The 22,357-nt window shown below is 48.3% G+C and overlaps 1 protein-coding gene across 3 annotated transcripts; it reads left to right on the top strand.

Moving 5' to 3' along the window:
* Positions 1–778: 778 nt before the first annotated feature.
* Positions 779–22,027, top strand: LOC103190510 (deleted in malignant brain tumors 1 protein-like). Of its 3 annotated transcripts, XR_006085912.1 has the most exons (8): positions 779–979; positions 1,870–1,905; positions 6,590–6,925; positions 9,469–9,719; positions 10,439–10,690; positions 13,074–13,325; positions 14,135–14,418; positions 18,654–22,027. XR_006085912.1 is itself a non-coding variant. In XM_042345470.1 (5 exons), the coding sequence occupies exons 1-4, from the start codon at positions 9,572–9,574 to the stop codon at positions 14,362–14,364; spliced, it is 882 nt and encodes a 293-aa protein (XP_042201404.1). In that variant the 5' UTR covers positions 9,488–9,571; the 3' UTR covers positions 14,365–14,418; positions 18,654–22,027. The 3 variants fall into 3 exon arrangements, 1 of the variants encoding a protein (XP_042201404.1); XR_006085911.1 differs by lacking the exon at positions 779–979 and having other exon boundaries at positions 1,688–1,905; XM_042345470.1 differs by lacking the exons at positions 779–979; positions 1,870–1,905; positions 6,590–6,925 and having other exon boundaries at positions 9,488–9,719.
* Positions 22,028–22,357: the final 330 nt, after the last annotated feature.

The raw sequence follows: 22,357 nt of genomic DNA, 5'->3' as shown, positions 1-22,357 counted from the left end.
TTCTTCCTCTTTCTAGTTCTGACTGTTTCTATTTTGTACCGTTTTGTTAATTTCCACCGAAAATATAGAAGTTGAGATTAGTATCAGGTTTAGGGTCAGGGTTAGGTTTTAAATCCCCCGACACCCCGAGTCACCATCCAATTCCCTTTCAAAGTACTTATCCAATTCACTTTTGAAATTTGTTGTTGAACTGTTTTCACCACCATTTCAGGCAACGCGATCCATACCGTAACAACTTTCTGCGTAAAATAAATTCTCGTTGTCTGGTATTCCATCTGGTTCTTTTGCAAAATATATGAAATATCTGGCCCCTGTTAGCAACCCAACCGCCAGTGGAAACGATTTCTCCCAGCTACTCTATCAAAGCCTTTCAAAATTTTGATCAGTAAGTCTATTAAATCACCCCTTAAACTTCCCTGGTCAAAGGAGGACAGTCCCAGCTTCTCCATTGTCTCCATATAACTGTAATCCCTCACACCTGGTATCATCTTGGTAAACGTTCTCTGCACCCTCTGCTTGGCCTAAATATGCTTTCCAGAGTTGAAGGTAACTGCTGGCGTTTAACGAATGAAAACCATGCAGCCCTGCGCAGTTCAGATCCCCATCTCAGATCTCACAGGTTTAACAATTACCACCAAATGCACATTGACAGTGGGCGGAGGTACTACGGACAGGGGGTATTGTAATTCAAGTAAAAACATCATGAGCTGTGCTGCTTTTCCTGTGGTCATTGCTGATAGGGTGAGTCTCACAGTGTTTGTGTCATAGGGAAGTGGGTATTTGGGGATCACTTAGCTCAGTGTGCAGCGATCGCCGCCAAAGCTAAACCTGAGATCTCCTCCGTGTGTTGTTTCCAAGTGTACGGATGCCCCCCTCACATCCAATTTCCGACACAGATACAAGCTTCAATACTTTTACCCTCAGCAGCACTTCACCATCCTCAGGATGAAGCCATTATATTTCTTCAATTTATGTTTCAGTGAGTACTGTTTCTAACGCAAACACAAATCATCCCTGGCGTCTTGTTCGACCATCAACTGTTCTTCATTACGACACATCTAGGCCAAGACCCACACCGCCTTTCCCCCGGTCTGCAACACTGCTGGACTCCGCCTCTGTTTCTGAACGCCGGCAACCGAGATCCTAATCCATGCATTCATCCCATCAAGGCGCGACTATGCAAACTCATTGCTTGACGGCCTACCCAACTTTTCCCTTCACAGGCTGGAGATGATCCAGAACACCGCAGTCTGCGTTTTCTCCCGCACCAGGCTCCACGACCCAACAACACCCTCCTCAACGGCCTCCACAGTCTCCCCATTACTCAACGGATACAGTTCAAGATAACAGAGGATAGAGGAGAGGAGAGGGGGGAGAGTAGAGATCGGATAGTGTAGGGGAGGGGAGAGAGGAGAAAGGCGAGAGGATAGGAGAGAGAGAGAGAGACGAGAGGACAGAGGAGAAGAGTGGAGACAGTGGAGAGAAGAGGATAGAGGGAGTAGGGAGAGGAGAGAGAATTCCAGATTTCTACCACGGTTTGAGTGCTAAATTTGCTCATGCTCGCTCACCAAATGGAGTACGCTATTCCGGTTTCACTGCTCGCTTGCTCACTGTCGTGCCTATGCTGGTGCTCACTCGCACATTGAACGTCCCAACTCTAATCTCATTCCGTGCTTTTTCTCTTCCTGTCGCGCCTGTGCTCGTGCCCATTTCCTCATTGGGGCACTTTATGAAGCTGACTTTAAATGGCTACCCTGTAGTTAAGGACCGAATATTTATGGTGTGAGATATCGGGCTGATCAGATTCCGATCGTGTGAATTACTGTATTAATAATGCCTGCTTTGGTCTCGCTTTTTTGTCTTGTGCAGTGATAATTCTGGAGAGGAAGACGGTGGAATGTGCAGGTCAGTGACACAAACTCACAGTCAGGAGCTGCTGTGGGAAAATTAGCTGCTGAGAGTGAGACTCGGCCTCTCCTCACCTCAATCTAGGGAACAGGAGGAGAAACCTTTACACAATCCACAGGGCAGCTTAATAGATTGGTTCGAAACTTCCTCTTGTCCCTCTTGTCATCGTTTCACCGTTGGTGACTACGCTTGGTGAACCTGGAAGATTCTTCCTCTATCCGTACGCCTTGCCCCTTCATTCTGCAACGTCATGCGCTCTGAAGGGCGCTGGGCTGGAGTGAGGCCTAGGGCCATGTGGGAGGGGCTGTGCCTCAAATTGGTTGGCACTGTGGAGCGGCGCTGCCCTGGTGGGAGGAATCTGTGGTGTGTCTGTGATCTTGGGAAGGGCGGTGCATGAGGGAATGCACTTGGGGAGGGGGGCGGATTTACTCGTGTGAATGGTGGAGATGTGCCCTGCAGGCAGGTCTGCTGTGCCTGGGCCATGTGGCCTGTGCCTGGTGTGTTGGGGTGGTGGCCGTCCCTGGCACTGTCTGTGCCTTGGAAGGTGGCTGTGCCCTGTACAGAGTAGCGATGCACTGGTGGAGGAGCTGTGCCCATGAGGGTCTGTGATCGGGAATGAGGAGCAGTGGGGAGAGGGTTTTCTGCACTGGGGGATGAGCATTTTTGGGTGGGGTAGTGGTGGCTGTGCACTGAAGAGAGTGGCTGTGCCGTGAGGGAGGATTGTGACTTGGGTGTGGGAGGGGATGTGCCCTGGGGAGAGAAGTTGAAGACTAGGGCAAGGAGGTATATGCTCTCTGGGGGCAAGGCCTATGGGTATGACCATGCCATCGGCCATCACACACCCTCGCCTCTCTTCTTCCCTTTTGACCCCTTCTCAGGTTTGAAATGCCTTCCACTTTCCAGCACTTTGCGAAGTCCTCCCGATGTAAAAGGCGTGATGCAACAGTAATCTTATTGTTGCTGTTGTTATGTGGGGGTTGTGTCCTTGGGGGGCGGGGGCTGTGCCTGGTGAGGGTGCTGGTGGGCTGCTTCGCTCGGTTGGGGAGGATCCCTTCCCTGTGGAGGTGGAAGCTGAGCAATGGGGAAGGTCTATGCCTGAGTGTGACTGGAACTCGGTGACGTGCCTGGGGTTTGAGGAATGGATGGGCTGAGACCTGGATGAGGGTTGTGCCTGAGGGGGTCGGCATTGCTCTGGGTTTGTTACTGTGAACTGGAGGAGGGTCCTGCTAATATTAAATATGTAGTTGCCATCAATCTAATATCTTAACACTCTTTAATATGTTGGTGGATTATTATGCAGATTTTCTGTGTATTTTACAAATAATAGATGTGATCTAACATTTAAACTTTGATAGCTAAGAAACTCGTAAGCCTTTGAAATGAAACAGCCAGTCGTTTTCCACCTATGTTTTCCGGAGACGTTTTGTTGACAATTTTGTGACGGTTCATTGGTTGATATTTTTATTCTTCCCTTTCTTGGTTGCATACATTTAAAAGCAGAATGAATGTAACTTCAGATATTTTGATATTTTGAGTGAGAAATGGGACCAACAAACAATCAAATGGTGTGGATGTTGATAAGAAATGACCTGGTTAGGGTTAGTCGTATTCTGTGAAGCGCTTTGAGACATCTAGAAGATGTGAAATGCGCTATATGAAATGAAAGGATTATTATTGTGTTCTTATTTTTATCATCTTCTGTTTTTGTTGATGTGATCAAGCACTTAAATTGAACACACTTGTCTCAGCGACTAGATAATAACAACAGTAATAACTATATACAGTAGCTTTCCTGTTGGGAGGACGTCCCAAGTCACTGAACAGTGACTGTGCCGGCGGTTATGTTTGGGCATTTGGGTTGGGACTCGGCCTTGTGGGGTGGAGTGACATGTTGCGGGGATTGTGTCCTGATGGAGGTGCAGTTCCCCGGTTGGTTCTGTGTCTAAAGTGGGCTTTGCCTGGGGTACGGTTGTTTCATGTGTGAGTCTGGATTCTGTGCCTTCAGCACTCTTTGCGGTGTGGTGGAGGGTCTTTACCCTGAGGAAGAGTGAATGTGCATTGTTATCGGTTGTGCATTTGGGTGTGGCTGAGCCTGCTTGGGGGCTGGGCACTCGCTTTGCTGTGTCTGGTGTTGTCTGGGACTGGGCGGGTCTGTGCCTGGGTGTTGTTGATTATGCCTTCGGGTGATGGGGCTGTGATAGGTCCCCGTTACCGGTGGGATGTGGTTATGCTGCGACTGGGAAGATGCTGTACCGGTTTGAGTGTAGGCTGTTACCTGGGTGAATGCGTGTTCCTTGGGGAATGGTTATTAGCCTGCCGTCGGCTGAGTCAGAGTGCGTGTGTGGTGTATGCTGGGCACTGGGGAGGGGCGTGTGGCTGAGGTTTGTATGTGGGGATTATTCTGTGCATTGGGTGGGGAGCTTTGTGCTTGGCACATGTGAGGTGGTTCTGTGGCTCTTCTTTGTGTGTTCGGTGTGGGGGTGTGGGCTGGTGGGTTCTGTGCCCTGCGTGTGAGTTTATCCTGGGTACTGGGGAGAGGTGTGCGGATATGCTTTCCGGGTGGGAATGTGCACTGGGGTCGTGTCTGTTCCTTGTAATATGGCTTTGGCCTGGGGGCTGGGCTGTGCCTGGGTATCTGTCAGTTCTGGGCGTTGTGTGGGCTCTACCTGAATGAGAACTGTGACCTGTGGTGAGCTTTGCCGTGATGTATTTCCCCTGGGGTAGTCTGTACCTTTGCGGGTCTGTGACTAGGAACTGTGTATGGCTGGAATGTTTTGTTCGCTGGAGCAGGATGTCAGGGTGCTGTGCCGTTGGGGGGAAGCTGTATCCGTAGAGGTTTGTGGGGTCTGTGAATTGTGGGAGGGGTTGTTCCCGTGGTGCGGGGATGGGGGCTGTGCCTTGGGGTTGTGTTGTGCGGTTTGCTGAATTGTTATGCCTAACCCCCACCCCTCTGGCTGTAGCCAAACGCACACAGTGGCATCCTAAGAACCATCATGGATTGAGCAAAATCATTTTTTGCCACGATAACAGATCAACCAATTGACTAATTGGTTCCTACTGACTCTCTAGTGCAGCGTTGCTCAGTGCAATTTTCTTGGTCAACTCCTGTAAAATATCTATGCACTCTCTCTTGAATCCATCATCCGCAGTCATGGGGTCAACTTCCACATTTATACAGAAGATACTCAGCTCTACCTCTCTGCCTCACCCTTCACTACCGGAACACTGCTTTCTTGACAGAACAACAACAAGATTCCATTTACAGAGCGCCTTTCTCCTCGCGAGGACATCCCAAGGCGCTGTACAGTTGGGTCAGGACCCGAGCATTGGGGGGAAATGGTCAGGGTGAGGGGAGGGAAGTGAGGGGGCGAGGAAGGGGTAGTGAATCGAGAGGGGAGCTGAAGGCATGGTCAAAGAGAAAGGTCTTGAGACCGGCCTTGAAGGTGGAAAGGGAGGAGGCGGCGAAGGCACTGGGGGATAGAGTTCCAGAGCCTCGGGGCTGAAGGCCCGGACACCGATGGTCGGGCGGTTGGGGCGGGGGATGTGGAGCAGACCGGAGCCAGAGGAACAGAGGGTATGGGCAGGTAAGTTGGGGGATAGTAGATCCGAGGTGTAGGAGGGAACGAGGCCGTGAATGGACTTGTAGGTGAGGATGAGGATCTTGAATTCGATCCTCTGGGGGATGGGGAGCCAGTGGAGGCGTACGAGGGCGAGGGTGGGAGTGATGTGGTCCCAAAGCCTAGTGCGGGACAGTACACGAGCTGCAGAGTTCTGAATGACCTGCAGTGTGGAGGGAGGGCCGGGAAGGCCGGCGAGGAGAGAGTTCCCATATTCCAGCCTTGAGGTGATGAAGGCGTGGACCAGAGTTTCAGCCGTGTGAGGGGTGAGGTAGTGCCCTAGTCTTGCGACATTCCGGAGGTGATGAAAGAACCCCCTCCCACGTGCCCAGCACAAGGTCCCACCCAAACATTCTTCAGTTAAACGTCAACGAGAACGAGGCTCTCCTGATTGGCTCCTGTCAACGCGTCCTTACCTCGGGGGCTGATAGTATCACTGAACATGGTTGCACACTCCACATTGATAAGTCTTTCTGGAACCTTGGGGCCTTGTTTGACTTTCAACTATGCTTTCTACCTCAAATCTGCGACCGCACGCTCTGCCTTCCCCCACCTACGCAGCGTCGCCAGGCTCCACCACTGTCTCACACTGCAGTCCGTCAAAATCGTCGTATACGCCTTAACTACATCCAAGCTAATCTATGCAAGCTCACTTCTTGTCCGCCTCGCCAACTCTTCCCTCCACAGGCTGCTGATCATCCAGATCTAACTCTGCAGCCCGTATCCACTCCCGTACAGGCTCCGCGAACATTTCACCCCACCATCATCCGGTTCCAACATATCTTGATCCTTTGTTTACAAACGTAGCTGCAGAAGGTACAGCTTGTAATATAATAAACTGTTTGTGTCATTTTGACACCCAGGTTGTGGACTGTATTTAGCCAGCAGTCACTCAAACCATTATTGTTGTTTTTGTTGCACTATTGTTGTTTTTGTGTTCTTTAGCCCCAGGCCCTCTCCCAATGTGAAAGGCGCTCTGTTGGTGTGCATTATATTGTGTTAGCCTGGGTGACTGGAAGTCAAACTGGAAATAGCCTCTTAATAATTTGTGTGATGTTTTACAGAGAATGCGAGCGTGAGGCTGGTGAATGGCGGCAGCCCGTGTGCTGGGAGAGTGGAGGTTTACCACAGAGGGCAATGGGGCACAGTGGGTGGCTATGGCAAGAGCTATTTGTATTACACATGGAATATGAAGGCCGCGGCTGTGGTATGTTTGGAGTTGGGCTGCGGAGCCGCGCTCTCAGCCTCAATGGGATCTCCCTTTGGGAGTGGATCAGGAGTCGTTGTGACGTGTGATGTCCGCTGCAAAGGGAGCGAGTCTGCGCTGCGGGAATGTCCCTCATGGACCTGGGATCACCACCGCTGGTCCCACTCTACTGATGTCGGTGTCATCTGCTCAGGTAAATTAATGTGTCTCATTGTCATCTGATCCTCGTGGGGTAGGGACGAGAACGGTGGTCTGGAGGGTGAAGCAAATGGGTCATCAAAGAGGGAGTTAAACCGGAGTGAATAGCGGGGGTGGGTGAGCACAGCGTTGCACCAAAGAGCCGTGTTCTTGGGAGAGTAATAGGGGATGAGGAACTTGTGCGGTTTGTTGAGTGTAGGTGAAGAGCACGGGGGTGGGGCACAGAAATTGAGCACAGGAGTGTAGTAAATTGGGTGAGAACAGGGGGAAGCAAATGGGGAGTAATAAGCACAGAGGTTGATGAGCCGAAGGGCAGACTACAGGAGAGATGTGCACAGTTGACGCGAGTAGATGGGGAGGCTGTTTACACTAACGTGGGATAATCTCAAGGCTGAGCACAGCAGGGATCATATGGAAGCCTGGCACAGGATTATGAGCAATGGAAATGAATAGAACTGGATGTTGTGAGACTGCTTAGCGGCTGGGGGGTGTGAGCACAATCGTGGTGAGTACGGGCGAGTGAGTAAATGGGCTGTTCACAGGGCTCAGTGAGCAAAAAGGGGTGAGAACATGGGTCGGTTTTGAGCATGGGTTGTGGGCTTTTTGTAGAGGGTGGTGAGAACAGGGTAGTTGAGTAGAGCTGATTTGCGCACAGAGGGTTCCCGGGGTGTGAGCGCATGGGAGGGTTGAAGGGAATGGTGCACATAGAGTCAGAGTTGAGCCCTGGGAAGGAGCGGTTGGTACAGTGCGGGTTGAGCAACGGAGTGGAATGAGTTGAGTACAAGGGCTGAAACAGGGGCCATGAGCAAATGTGGGTGATCTCTTGGGCGCCGCGTTGAGCATCGTGGGAGAGAGGAAATGGGGCGAGGGCAAGTGTGGAGCAGAACAGAGTGTTGGTGAGCACAAATGGGGGGAGCACAGATGGAGGGTTGAGCACGGAAAAGTAAGCTGGAGGTAGCACACGGAGAGAGGTGAGCCCAGGCACGGGGTGAAAAAAACGGAGGGGTGAGCAAGGTGGGCGAGAGCTATGTAGTCAAGCATGGGTGAAAAGTACAGTGGAAGCACAGGAGGGGCTGATTAAACTGGGGAGGATGAGCACAGTGGGAAAGCACAAGGATAGCAGATCACATTGTGGGGGAGTAGGTGGGAAACGTGAGTACAGTGCGGGAGCACAGGTTGTGGGAGAGCACAGGTAATTGGTGTCAGGGGCGGTGAGTACTGTGGATTGAGCATAGTGGGGTGAGCACGGGTGGCTGGGATGGTAGCTCAGGGTCGTGAGCAGGTTGTGTCAGCAGAGCGGGGTAATCACGCTTGGGAATGAGCAAAGGGAAACTGAGCACTGTGAAACGTGTGACATTGGGAATGAGCACAGGAAGGCGATGGTAAGCACAGCGTAGTGGTGATACAAGAGATGACCACATTGTGGGAGTGAGCACAGGGTTGCGTGGTTGAGCAGAAGGCGCGGGTGAGCAAATGGCGCTGAGTGAGCAAAGGTGATGTGAGATCAATCGAGGGTTAACACACTTGGATGATAAAGGAACGTGTGCATCGACAGCGCACGAAATTGAGCAGAGTGGTGGAACACAGGTGGTTGAGCACAGGAAGAGTGTTAGTACAGGTGAGAGAGTACACAATGGGGGAGCAAAGACGCGTGTGAGCACTGGAGAGTAAGTACGGGGTAAGAAGAGGATCACGCGAGCAAAGAGGGAGGTGGGAGTAGGGGGGTGTTAAGCATGGGGGAGGTGTGCACAATGCAGTGGTTGTTCACGGAAGGGGCTGAAAAACATGGGGGCGTGAACAGAGTTGGTGAATCCGGGGGTGAACCTGGTGGGTTTTAGAGAACGGATGGGTGAACAAGGGAGTCAGCTGAGGAGTGGTGAATCCAGCGGGTGTGTAATCATATGGCGGGAGAGCACAGGGTGTTGCACCGGGAAGGAAGCATAGTGGGTGAGCACAGGTGGGGTTGAGCATAGGAGGGTAAGCACAGGGGTATGCACAAGGAGGTTTCAGCAAAGTGGTGGGTGGTGGTCGAGTGAGCACAGGGTGGAAAAGTACAGGGGGCTGAGTAGCGTTGGGATTAGAAAAGTGTGGTGAGCACAGGGGCTTGAGCACGGGAGATGTATGAGCAAATTGTTGAACACAGGGAGGTGAGCACACCTCCCGGTAACCCACTGTCACACCTGACCTGCTATCCCAGTGTCACTCCACCTCTCCTAATCCGGTGTTACACTTTTTCCCCTCAAGCAGTGTCACACATTCTCTGATAAACCAGTGTCACACCTACTCTTCTATCCCAGCGTTACACCTCCTCTCCGAACACAGTTTCACAGCTCCTCCCTTAATCCAACATCATGCCTACTCTGCTAATCCAGCGTCACACACCCTCTACTAGCACAGAATCACCCCCCCCCCCCCCCCCCCCCCCCGCTGCGAACCCAGTGATAACACACGGCCGCAGTTTGTGATGGTATAGATTGTTTTAATTGTATATATTTTTGAAGGTACAGTTGTGGATAAAGTATTGTATGTAATTTGCAGGAGGTAATCCCCTAGACTGGTGAATGGAAGCAGCCATTGTGTGGGGAGAGTAGAGCTGTACACCAAGGAGTCTTGGGGGACAGTTTGTGGCGAGACTCTCAACATGAAGATTGCAGGTGACATTTGTAGATATCTAGGATGTGGATCTGCAGTATCAGCATCAGGTGACGCTCGATTTGGAGAAGGCTTGGGGCCTGTGATTGGTCGGCCTGACTGTGGACACGGAAAGGATGGTGGCATAATCTGTTCAGGTACAGACCTCAACAACAACGAGCATTCACACAGCACCATGTGGTGGAGGTGGGGGTGTGGAGGTGGGTAGTGGTGGAGGGCGAGTGCTGCGGAGGAATGCAGGGTAATGAGTGTGATTAAGAGATGATGAGTGTTTGCAAGCGTGGTAGCTGTGAGAACCTTGGGTTGAGCATAGGGCAGGTATGCATGAAAACATCTTATTAGGTGAGAATCAGGGATTCAATTGAGGACAGATTGGTTATCTCTAGGGACGTTGCACTGCTTTATTTGTGAACACGGTAGAGTGAATGCGTGTATATGGGCTGAGGGTGAACATATGTTGCTCTGCGCATGGGATGATGGTGGTCACAGTATTGGTTGAGAATATGGGTTTGGCACATATTGTGAGTGTGAGCACAAGCGTATTATTGTGACGATATGACGTTGAGCGTAGGGGTTATTATAGGCCAAATGGTTTGAGCACATGGGGAGTGAACACAGTATGTTGAGTATGAATAAATTGGATACTTTTGAGCACAGTAAGCTGGACACACCTTGGCTATCCCAGGGTCACAACTTCTTTGCTATGCCAGTCTCAAACCTTCTCTCCTAACCCATTGTCAATCCTACACTTCCAACCCAATGTCACATGTCTGTAGTTTGTGATGGTACAGATTGTGTTAATTATGTATATGTTTGAAGTTGTGGCTGAACGTAATGTATTGTATGTAATGGGCAGGAGGCAATCCCCCCAGACTGGTCAATGGAAGCAGCCGATGTGCGGGGAGAGTAGAGCTGCATACAAAGGACACTTGGGGGACACTTTGCGGCGAGAACTTGAACATGAAGATTGCAGAAGATATTTGTAAATACTTGGGATGTGGATTTGCTCTGTCAGCCTCAGGTAGCGCTCGCTTTGGAGAAGGATTGGGGCCTGTGATTGGTCGGCCTGACTGCGGACACGGACAGGATGGTGGCGTATTCTGTTCAGGTACAATCCATAATAATTGAATGCATTCAGATAGCGTCGGGCAAGGGGGTTGGGCTGGTTGGTGTCGTGAGCCCAGTAGAGTGAATTTGAGCACAAGGATTTGATCTGTAAAAGAGGTGGCTGATTATTAGGACAGTGGAGCCAGCAGAGGGCAGGTGAGCATGCGCTTAGTGGGCTAGGTCTGAGCCTTCGATGGGCGTGAGCATGGATGGACTCGCAATTAGTAGTTAAAGTCAGGAGTGTGTTTGAGAACAGAAAGGTGCATGTGAGTACAATTAGTGAATGTGAATAAAGGTTGCTCATCTCAGGTGTTGATTGTCATCCCAAGAATGTGTGAGCACATGGGTTCTGGCACGGGGTGCGAGTTTGAACACAGGTGGGTGAGAACACCAGAGTGATTGTTAGCTCGTGCCTTTGACCACATTGAGTGAGAGTGAGCACAGTGGGAATAAACACAGTGGGATGAGTGTGAGTAAATTGTATAGGTGTGAGAACAGGGAAGTAAGCACAAGCGAGCGTGTGTGAGCCCAAGTGTGGATAAGTACATTTGTCTACGCACAGGGCAGTGAATTTATATGCAATGGGAGAATGTGAGCAAGGGAATGAGCACAGGATGCTCAGTGTCAGAACAGGGTTTGGGCGTGAACACGTTATGGGTGAACAGAGGGTTGGTGTGCGGTAGGATGGCACAAAGCGCTGAGTACAGGGGGAGGAGCTGAGCACACAGAGTGCCAATGATTACAGGGGAAGGGGATGAGCAAAATGGGAGGGGCTCGGCAGATTGGGGCGGGACTGAGCACATGGGGAGCGGCTGAGCGCCGGGGTTGGATAATGTACTGGGAGCTCAAGGGGGATTTAAGCACAAGATGAGCACAGCGGTTGAGTTAGCACAGGGGCTTGATTCAAGGGTGGGGGGTAGGTTGAGCACATGGGGTTTGAGAACACAAGGTGTGGGAGATCACGGAAATCTTTAGCACATGGGGAGCCCATGGAGATGAAAATAGTTTTACGATCTCAGGGTGCGTTGAGCACGGGGATACGTGAGCACCGTGCATTTGAGAACAAGAGAGTGAGCACAGTGGTGATTGCAAAAGTGGTGATGAGAACATTGGTGGTGAGCACAGTGAACGGTGAGAGCAATGGTGTGCGAACACAGAGAGGTGACCACAGGGTGGTTGAGCACAGCGGTTTGAGCACCGGGTGGGTTGGTGCAGGTACATAGGAATATGGAAATTTGGATTAGGTGCAGGTTATTGGGCAACACGATCCTTGCCAGCCATTCAATAAGATCATGCCTGATCTTCTAGCCTCATCTCCATAACCGTTAATCCCTCATGTCACTCTTCCTTTCCTAGCACAGTGGTTATATAAGCAGAGGGGGTTGAGCATAAGGAGGTGTTAGCACAGCGATAGGTGTGCACAGTTTGGTGAGCACAGGTTCTCTGAGCACAAAGGGGAAGAGTGGACAGGGGTGGAGAGAGCAGTGGGAGCACAGTGTTGTTAACATGGGGTTGTGAGCAAAGGGTGGAGAGAGCAAGTGGTGGGTGAGAACAGTGGGGATGAACACAACAGTGTTAGCGCATTGGAAGGAGAGCAGTGATTTAGAGCAGATTGGTGTGAGCGTTAGGTGTGGTGTGCAAGGTGGTTGAGAACAAGGGATTAAGCACAGTGACGAAAACACATTGGTGTGAGCAACGGTGGATGAACACAAGATGTGTCAATACAGCTTCATGAGCATAGGATGCTGAGCACAAAGGGTTGAACACAGGGAGAGGTGATTAGCGCATGGGGCGGAATGAACACAAGTAAAGGGGCTGAGCACAGGTGGTCAGCAAAAGCGGGTGTTAGTACAAGAGGGAGAGGAAAAGGTTGGATCGACATAGGGAAGTCAGCAGAATGTTTGAGTAAGCACAGGGGTGGAATGAGCAGAAGTGGGGTATCAGCAAGCGAGGGGAGATTTCGGAGTTGTTATCACAGGAGGTCGGGTGAGAATAAGGAGTGTGTGAGTAGAAGGAGGGGATGTACACAGGTGTTGGTGCTCATAGCGGGAGCACATGGCGAGTGAAAACAGGGTTGTGACCACAGGAGGGTTGAACACCTGGGAGGTGAGCACAAGGTTGGGAGCACATGGTGGGTGAGCAAATCTCCTCTCCTAATCTAATGTCACTCCTCCTTCCTAACAACTAGCCACACCTCTTCTGCTAACCCAGTGTCACAGATCATCTGCTAACCAAGTGTCACGCGTCCTCTGCTAACCGTGTGTCACACATCCTCTGCTAACCCAATGTTAATCTTTCGCAGTTTGTGATAGTACAGATTGTAATAGTATATTGTATATGATTGAAGTTTTGGCTGTATATAATGTGTTGTATGTAATTGGTAGGAGGTAAACCACCCAGACTGGTGAATGGAAGCAGTCGCTGTGTGGGGAGAGTAGAACTGTACACCAATGACACTTGGGGCACAGTTTGTGGCGAGACACTGGACATGAAGATTGCAGAAGATATTTGTACATATCTAGAATGTGGATTTGCTGTATCAGCCTCAGGTGGCGGTCGCTTTGGCGAAGGATCGGGGCCTGTGGTTGGTCGGCCTGACTGCGGACACAGAGAGGCCGGTGGAATATTTTGCTCAGGTACAGGACATAACAACAACTTGCATTGACACAACAGGGTGGGCGGGAGTTATCACAGAGAGTGTGCGGCCCGACTGGGCAGAGGGGCTGAGCACATCGGCAGTGAACACAGAGGGTTTGTGTGAGTTCAAATCTGGATGTGAATACGGTACAAAGCACAGGTTAACAAGTGTGAGCACATGGGTGGGTCAGCACAGTTGCGTGCACACAGGGTTGCGAATGTGAGTACAGGTGGTAACTGTGAGGACAGAGCGGTAATTACAGGGGTATGAGTATAGGGAGTTGGTAAGAACAGGGGAGTGAATGTGAGCACAGTGGTTGGGTAAGCACAGGTGCGTGAACACAGTGGTGTGAATGTGAGCATACAGGTGAGGGTGATGAGCAAGGGAAGGTGAGCACAGTGGGAGGTTCTGAGCTCAGTGGTAGGGGCTAAGAATAGATGGAGCAGCTGGGAAGCGGGGGATAGTATGAACACAACGACTTGACCCACAGCATTACACCAACAACCAGTGGCCATCGCGGCTAATGTCAGCAAGACGTCCGAAGGCGCTAGATGTGAAAATCCCTGTCGGGAAGAGATTAATACAACCACGGACAATAATTATTTGATCACAGCGCAGGTCGTCAAACAGCCGTGAAGCGAATGATCCATTTTATTTGAGGGATTGAGTCAGTGTAATCACATTGACCCAGAGATCACACTGACTCCACGCTTACACAGACCCATAACTCAAGCAAACCCTGAGCTCTCAGTGTTCATGAGACTACTCGAGGTTTGTAAAATCATCTTTACTGTATTTAAATTCCAGATCATCTCCAGAAGCCCAACATTTCCATGATGTCAGACGCCCAGGTGATTGTGCGAGGGGAAAGTGCTGAAATTCATGTTCTGGGAATTATCCTGGCTGCAATTTCTCTTTGTATAGCGATGGCGCGTTTATCACATCACAACCAGCTCCGGAACATAACAAGACAGCAATTTTCATCGTATCCGAGATCAGTGCAGGAAATTTCTGGTGTAAATATACTGCACATATAGATGGCCGAGAGTTCACATCACCAGAGAGCGAGCGATTGGGAATCTCTGTGTCTGGTAAGAGCTGAGTAAAATCTCACACAATAACGTGTTTGTCTTTGACCATTTACAGCATCTCCTGTTATAATCATTATTTAACCACTGTTTACAACCATCCATCATATTCCCATGCTATCTCCTGGTGTTGGCTGGAGACTTTGACCAGAGCGGGAACCCATCCCCACGATAACATAGTTTCCAAACACGAACTCCCGAGAGATGACCGCAAGGCACGGACTCTCTATCACCTGTATACTGCCCCCAAATCATCTCTTCCTTTCTCTCACCCTTGCTCTTCCCTTTCAATCTCTCCCTCACCACCACCACCTAAACCCCGTCTCTCCCCTCACCCACCTTTCTCCGCCTCTCCTCACATCATTTCTCTCCACCTCTTTCCCGCCCCATCTCTCCCCTCATTCTGTCCTTCTCTCCTACACTGTCTCCACATCACTCATCTCAATCCCGCTTTCCCTTCTCCACGCCGCTTTCCACATCTGTCCCTCCTCTCCCACTCTCCCCCTTCTCTCGATCTTTCTGCACGTTTCTCTCACGTACTCATCCCTCTCGCCCTCACTCACACCTCTTCACGCTCTCATCTCTCCCCTTCCTCTACCCACCTCTTTCCACCTCTCGTCCAACTCTCTCCCTCTCTCCAATCCCTCCCCCCTTTCTTCCTCTTTCTCCGCCTTACTTACTCTCTCCCACTCTCCTGCCCTCTTCTCCTTTTCTCCCCCTCTCTGCCCGCCTCTCTCGCACACTCTTTCCCCCTCTCTCCCCCACTCTCCCACAATCTCTCCCCCCTCTCACACTTCACTCCTCCGTAATCTAATACTAATCCAACTATAGCCATCTATCACACCTCCCACCATTTCTACCCCCATCTCTCTCTTGCTCATCATCTCTATTCCCCACTCGCTGCCCCTCTCTCACTCCTCTTTGCACAGCTTCTAAACTCTAAACTCCCACACGTCTCACGCTTGGCCCCTCTCCCCCATTGCCCCATTTTTCCGCTCACTCTATCGCTCCTGTCACCCTTTCCCCACGTGTCTCCTCTCTCCCACCCTGTTCCGCCCCTCTCTCCATTTCCCGGACGCTCTTCAACACTCTCCCCCTCTCTCGCCCATCTTGTCTCTTGCTTCGCTCTCCCCCTTTCCAAGTCTTCCACCTCCCCTTTTTCTCCCTTCTCTCCCACGCACTCCCCCTTCTCCTCCATCATCTCTCATTTTCCTCGTCTCGCCCTCCCCACCACTTTCCCCATCTCACCAATTCTCTCACCCTTTATCATCCACTTTCCCCACTTTCTACGCTCTCTCACTCCTCTCCCACTCCTTCTCTCTCCGTTCTCTCTTCTCCCCTCTCCACCTCTCGCCCCCCTGCCTCCCACGTCTCTCTCCAGCTCTCTGCCCTCTAACACTCTCTACCATCTTTCCCTCCCTGTCTCTCACTCTTACCCATTCCAACTCCCCACCTCTCTCCCCGTCTTTCTCCCCTCTCCCACGCCTTTTTCTCACATTCTCGCCCACCATTTGCATCCGTCTCCCCACTTCAACATCTCTCGCCGCCCGTGCATCTCTCACCCACTCTCTACCCCACTATCTACCAATATACTCTCCATGCTCCACACCTCTCCACATTTCTCCTTTCTCCCCGTTGCCCCTTTCCGCCCTTTCTCCCTCCATCTGCAACACTATCTCCACATTCTCTCGCCCCTTTCCCCATCTCCAGCCCAACTACCTCTCCCCCTGTCAACCCTGCCCCGATCGCCCTGTCTGCATCACTCTCGCCATCTCCCCCTCCCCTGTCCCGCAACTCTCCCCCTCCAATCTCACTTCCTTCTCTCCCCTTCAAACAGTCGCTCCCTCCGGCATCCACTCTCCTTCGCCCATAATCCACCCGCTTCCACTCGATCTCCTCTCTTTCCCACTTTCCCCCTCCCCCTCGCTCTCCTTCTCCTCTTCACCACTTGCTACCCTCTCTCCCCCAGCTTCCCCTCTTGTAACTGGAGGATGGAATACTTCTGCTCAATCCTGAATCGTTTTGCATGTTGGTCGATGAGAGCGAAACTCCAGAATTTGCGTTGAGTTAAATGCTCGAGGGTTTCCAGTTAAACCCACATGGCTTGTAATGGAGGGAGGACGCTGTTAGGCAAGCGATTCCGCTGCTTTTGCAGCTAGGACCACCCTTCGCGTTAGTTAGGGCTTCGGCTGTAGCGGTAACAGAATCTGAATGGAATATTCCCTGCCTGTAGTGACTGGTCATGAACCAGAATAGAGTCCAATCAGGGTGCATTCGTTTCTGATATTCCCAATCCACTTCTCCCGCAACCGTTTACCGCACCCCTCAACCCTATTCAATATTACGCTCTATAAATACGATACTTAGAGTTAGTTGTTCCTTCAAGTGTTGGTTGAAGAAGTTAATGCATTTAATACTGTGTACGTAGACTTTCAAAATGCGTTTGATAAGGTGCCAAAATACAGACTCATTAGCGAGACTGAAGGGCATGAGTTTAAAGGAACAGTAAGGAAACATGGGTCTAACTTTGGTTGGAGACAGAAAGCAGAAGGTGTTAGTCAACAACTGCTTTTCAGGCTGGAACAATGTATAAAGTGGTACCTCCCATGGTTCGGTGTTAGTTCTACTGTTCTTTTTAATATCCGTTAATAATAATAAAAATCCTTGCATTTGATATAGCGCTCTTCACGTCTTCTCGACGTCTCAATGCGCTTCGCAAGATAGACTGTAAAGTGAGTTGACTGTATAGTTGTGGGCGAAACGTGGCAGGCATTTGCACACCGCATTGTTCCACAATCTGTCGTGGAATCAAAATGACCCATTTATTATTGTTTTGTTTTGGAGGGATTATTATTTGGCGTGTGGAGTAATGACCTAGACTTGCCTATAGGAGTAACATATTAAAGTTTGCAGATGACACAAAGTCTGGAAACGTAGCAAAAAGCGAGGAAGATGGCAGCAGAATGCAGTTGGATACAGCCAGGCTGGTGAAATGGGCAGACACATGGTAGAAGCTGTTGCAAACCAGTGTGACTTGAACATCTTCAGTAGAGGAATGAGTCGAGGGAAATTACAATAATTGTTGCTGTTTTAAAGAGTTTGCTTTCGCAGAGAGACCTGGGGTGCACGTATGCAAATCTTTGTAGGTGGCGGGACAGGTTGGCGAAATTGTTACTAAGAAGGATACAGTATGCTAGGCTTAATACATTGGGGCAAAAAGTACAAAATAAGGAGCTTCTGTTGAACTTTTAGAAATCGCTGGTTAGGTCTTAGGTGGAGTATTGTCTCCAATTCTAGGCATCACACGTTAGAAGGGATACTAGAGGATTGTAGCCTTGTAGAGGGAGCTGATGATCTTTTCCAGGTCGGTACCAGGGATAAAGGACTTAATTATTTGGAGAGACTGGACAAGCTGGGATTGTTCTCCTTAGAGCAGAGATTTAACATAATTTACAAAAGAAGCAGAGGTGAGATGAGGAAAATATTTTTTGATCCAGAGAGTTGGTAGGACTGCACTGCTTAAATGGTGGTGGAAACAGTTTCGACATCAGCTTTCAAAATGGAAGTTGGTAGTCACTTAAAAAGTAAAAGCAATGCAGGTCTATGAGTTAAGAACGGGTTGTTGCGACAAGTTGGTAGCTCTTTCAAATATCTCATTGACACAGGCACGATGGGCGGAAAGGTCTCATTCTGTTCTGAAACATTCTATTATTCTATGATTCTTGGTAGGGATAGTGACATTGTGCCCCGTGTCCTCCTCGTTCCTCCCCGTAATCCTTCCCTTAACCTCCCTTTATCTGTCTTTAATCTAATTTGTTGAATTATCTCTTTAACGGCTCCTATGTTCACACATCCGTCGTCCTCTCCCATACTTTGCAAACCATACTTCCATGCGTACCTTTGCCAGGCACTATCATGTGTTAAGGGAAAGATATAAATGCAGGAAGTTGTTGCAACAGTCTTTTTGATTGGATAATCAGGAGAGAACTTTCCACGCTAATTCCAACCAGAGCCAAATATCCATGTGTCAATTGCATAGGTACAACCACAGAACTATGGAGCACAGGTGGTGTCTATGGGACCTGTGCTGCTCTATTGAAGTGCATTCATTTCTACTGTCCACAGTAGAAAGCGCATCACCGCGCTATAGAGATATTCGGCTGACAAAATGAACTTCTGTCACTAGAATAATCATAATTTACTCTCTGACCAGTGTTGTATCTGTGTCTTTCTCACAGGTTCCTTGAATACTCAGGGAATTGCGAACCTTGCCCGCCTCATCTTGGTGATTGCATTGTCTCTGGTAATTATTGTTCTGCTCGTGGTTCAATTCCGAACAATAAAAAAGGACAGCAGTCAGAAAAGGATTATTGAAGAAACGACTTGACCTCACAATTGATCTCCTCGAAGCTCTCAGAATTCAGCTCGTCTCCAGCTTGTCCTTCCTCTCAGAGCACCGTACCTTTCTCTTACTCATGTTTTAATTTTCTGACTTTGCATTTGCCTCCGACACCTTGATCCACTCACTTCCCAAGTTCTCTTTTAAACTCATTTACCCTCATGTAGGAGCTAAATTGGACTCCTTGAGCACTGAATGGCTAAGTGCACCTGAAAATTGTAGTAACAGTAACATTTCCCACATTTGATGTTGCAGTTGTCACATCAGGAAAACGTCTCAAAGCACTTTTCATAATATACTGTTCCAAGTCTGGGTAACTTGGGGATGAACGAGAGAGATAACCTTTGTACAATGACCCAGAATCAGCCATCAAATTGGTGAAAACATAGAATCATGTGATTTATTTTGAAGGCGAACAAACATGTTTCACTAAATTGCTTTGCAGTGGATGAAGTTGGTACAACTCCCTATATTTGACCATACATTAGCCCATCAAAAGATGTCAGAGGGAGATGTACTTTGACTTGGGGAGTAAGGGATTGAGATGTCAAGTGGAAATGAAGGAAACTTACAATACCAAATAATATGTACTTACAAAGCACATTTCACATCAAGAACATGATTCAAGGTGATGTACACGGAAAACTACACTGGGAGACATTGCCCTGTCCAATTCCGCTCGGTTTCGTTTATATATCTAGCTTCCTCTTACTTGTTTAAAATGATCCATTCCACACTGAGTGTTTCACATACATAATAAGCAGATGGTATTTTTATCTTTGGTATAGAGCCTCTCGAACGCAGAGAATGTCACAAAATGGGTCATGTAATATATTGTTAAGTGTAGTTATTGTGAATTTGTGTGTGATTGTAGTGTCTAATTTACGCAGAACTCTCAACATATATATTGGAATGTGCGCGCTCTCAAAGTGAAGCTTCCTCGTCAGCTGTTCTTGGCATTTCAATGATACATGATAGTAATATATATGTGCTTTTGATAAGCTTTGCTCAAATTAAATAGAGTTGTAATCATTTTAATATTTTAACCCTTTTTATTCTGTCGAACTGATTACTATGCGGTTTTGTGTGTATTTTACATGTAATATAGCTAATCTAACTTTTATAGCTTTGTTTAGAAGAATGTCTGTTACTAAATCTGTAAACCATTTGACGTGAACCAGACACTTGTTTCTGCAACTAATGGCCTTCATGTGTCTTTGCTTTCCCGGGAGAGTTTATTGACAATTTAGTGAAGTGTCCTTGATTGATGCTTGTTACACTTGCTTTGCTTGGTTGGATATGTTTCTGAGAAGAATGAAGGTAAAAGCAGATGTTTTGCACGATAAATGGAAAAAAAAACAAGGAGATCGTCTAATAGTGATAGGAGATGACTTATGGGCTGGGTTTTTATTCATGCAGAGCTCCGTTATCTCCTGTTCTTGCTGATGTGCTCCAGCAGGGAAGGAATGTTTTGCTGGATGGTATCCGTTGGGTGAAAATCAAGAGGAAGACGGCGGATTGTATTGTTGCAACGAGGTTGATTGGAAAGTGGAAAAGCTGTATATGTGATGCTCACTGACTGGACTCAAGTTGAACATCCTCCAGAGTGAAGAAGACAATATAGACTAATTGGCAGCATTATATTTCTGTACATGCACATCGCTATAGAAAGGTTTATTTAATGCATTACGAACTGTTTCTGAGATACATTATCTCGGAGTTCGATATCTGATAATTAACAGTTTAGTTTTATTGAAGCAGCAGGGAGTTTATTTACAGTTAATATCCGATTGTTCCAATTGCTGTCAAAAGCAGCGACTGGTCTTCTCTCGTCCTGTCAATGAGTCAGGTGAAGTTATCCTTCATCAGCACTGTGGAACACCATGTACCCACCTGGTTCAGTAACAAGATAACATTGAGAGATTGCCTGTATACAGCATCTTTCCTGTTGGGAGCACGTCCCAATTCGCTGAATGTTCAAGGGTTTGTATCGGACTGATGCTTGGGCTTTTTTAATGGTGGAGAGAAAGGTTGACAGTCAAAGAGTAAGTTTTTGAGTTGGACCTGAAAGGCAGGAAACAAGTGTGTAGGCAAGGACCTGGGATGGAGTTACAGAAAGTGGGGGCAGATAGACTGAAAGCCCAATTTCCAATGGTGGGTAGGCAAGACAGGGCGGGGACATTAACCAGGCAAAAGATGAAAGCGGATCAGTTCGTAGGGTGAGGGTAGATTGCACTGGTCAGGTGGGACTAGATCGCGGACGACTTTAAAAGTAAGGACCTGGGCATGATCAGCCGGTACGTGGTGGCTATGATCACCTGGGGATATGTGCTGACTATGATCACTCGGTGGCTATGATCAAACCATTTAAAACATTGACAATCGTGCTTTTTCGAAAGGCTTTTTTCAATATTGGATGCTGACAGTTTCACCCCATTCTCCAGCTCTTTACCCCTCAACGTTGTTTCTTTCTGTTCCAGATATTAATCAAACGCTCTTAATATGGAATACGGATCTACCTTAGCCAGACATTCATGCTGGGAATTCCACCTCCTAACAACTATCTGTATAAAATCTACATTTATCTTTATTTGATTTAAAATTCAAAATGTTTTGTTTGGAATGTTTTAAGGGAGTGGACTGTTTCCATGAAGTTCTGATGCCTTTCTGAGAAAAACAAAACATTCTTATTTTGTTAACGCGCTTACCTTTACCAACTCAGTGGTGCTCATAAAAATATCTAGTTTGATAATCTGTATTAATTCAGATGAACGAAATGAAAATTATTACCGATTTCAGAACAATGAAATTAAGTTGCCGAAACAATATCTGCCAGTTTCCTCTCTTGCAGTTTAACAGCTGATATTTCACTTTGAAAGACAGAAAGATCTACTACTCCCCCTTTGGCTGGATGATGGCTTCCTTATCTCATTGCAATGTCAAAGTCCGTCAAGACAGCAGTGCTGTGGTACTCACACTGTTCATTACTCAAAACAAAACTAAGCTATGGACACAAAAACACAAGATTGGAACATGCGCTTTATTTCACACAATTTTACAAATATTTATTTAATTCAACAATGTTCCTGGCTTAATCAGAATGTTCCCAGTAATTAGAATTACAGTTCAAATGTCCATATTGAGTAAAAAACTATGGGTAAATAATGGAATATCTGTCACCAGTTTGAGACAAGATTCCTCACTCATTGTCGCAAGAATAATACTGAAAAGCAATAAAGTGTACGTATTTCAGTCTGTCTCTGTAGCTCAGAAGAACTGTCCTTTTTGGTTCAGAATATTCATGGTTCATGCCCTGCATTCGGAACAGTTTATTTCCATTGGTTATTTAATCTCCACCCGAACAAGCAGCCAGACCTCAGTTGATCGTTTCATCCAAAGGACGGCACCTGCGTCACTACATTGGAAATTTAGTTAATACAATACAATTCCATGTCGCAACATGGGGCTTGAACCTCAAACCAGAGGTGAGATAGATACTACTGAGCAAGAACGGCACACAATGTGTGTGGAGTCCCGTAGCTC

Source organism: Callorhinchus milii, unplaced genomic scaffold (genome assembly GCF_018977255.1).
Source record: "Callorhinchus milii isolate IMCB2004 unplaced genomic scaffold, IMCB_Cmil_1.0 Scaffold51, whole genome shotgun sequence".
Taxonomy (NCBI): domain Eukaryota; kingdom Metazoa; phylum Chordata; class Chondrichthyes; order Chimaeriformes; family Callorhinchidae; genus Callorhinchus; species Callorhinchus milii.
The sequence above is the reverse complement of the archived record's forward strand: the minus strand, read 5'-3'. Positions and strand labels throughout refer to the sequence as shown.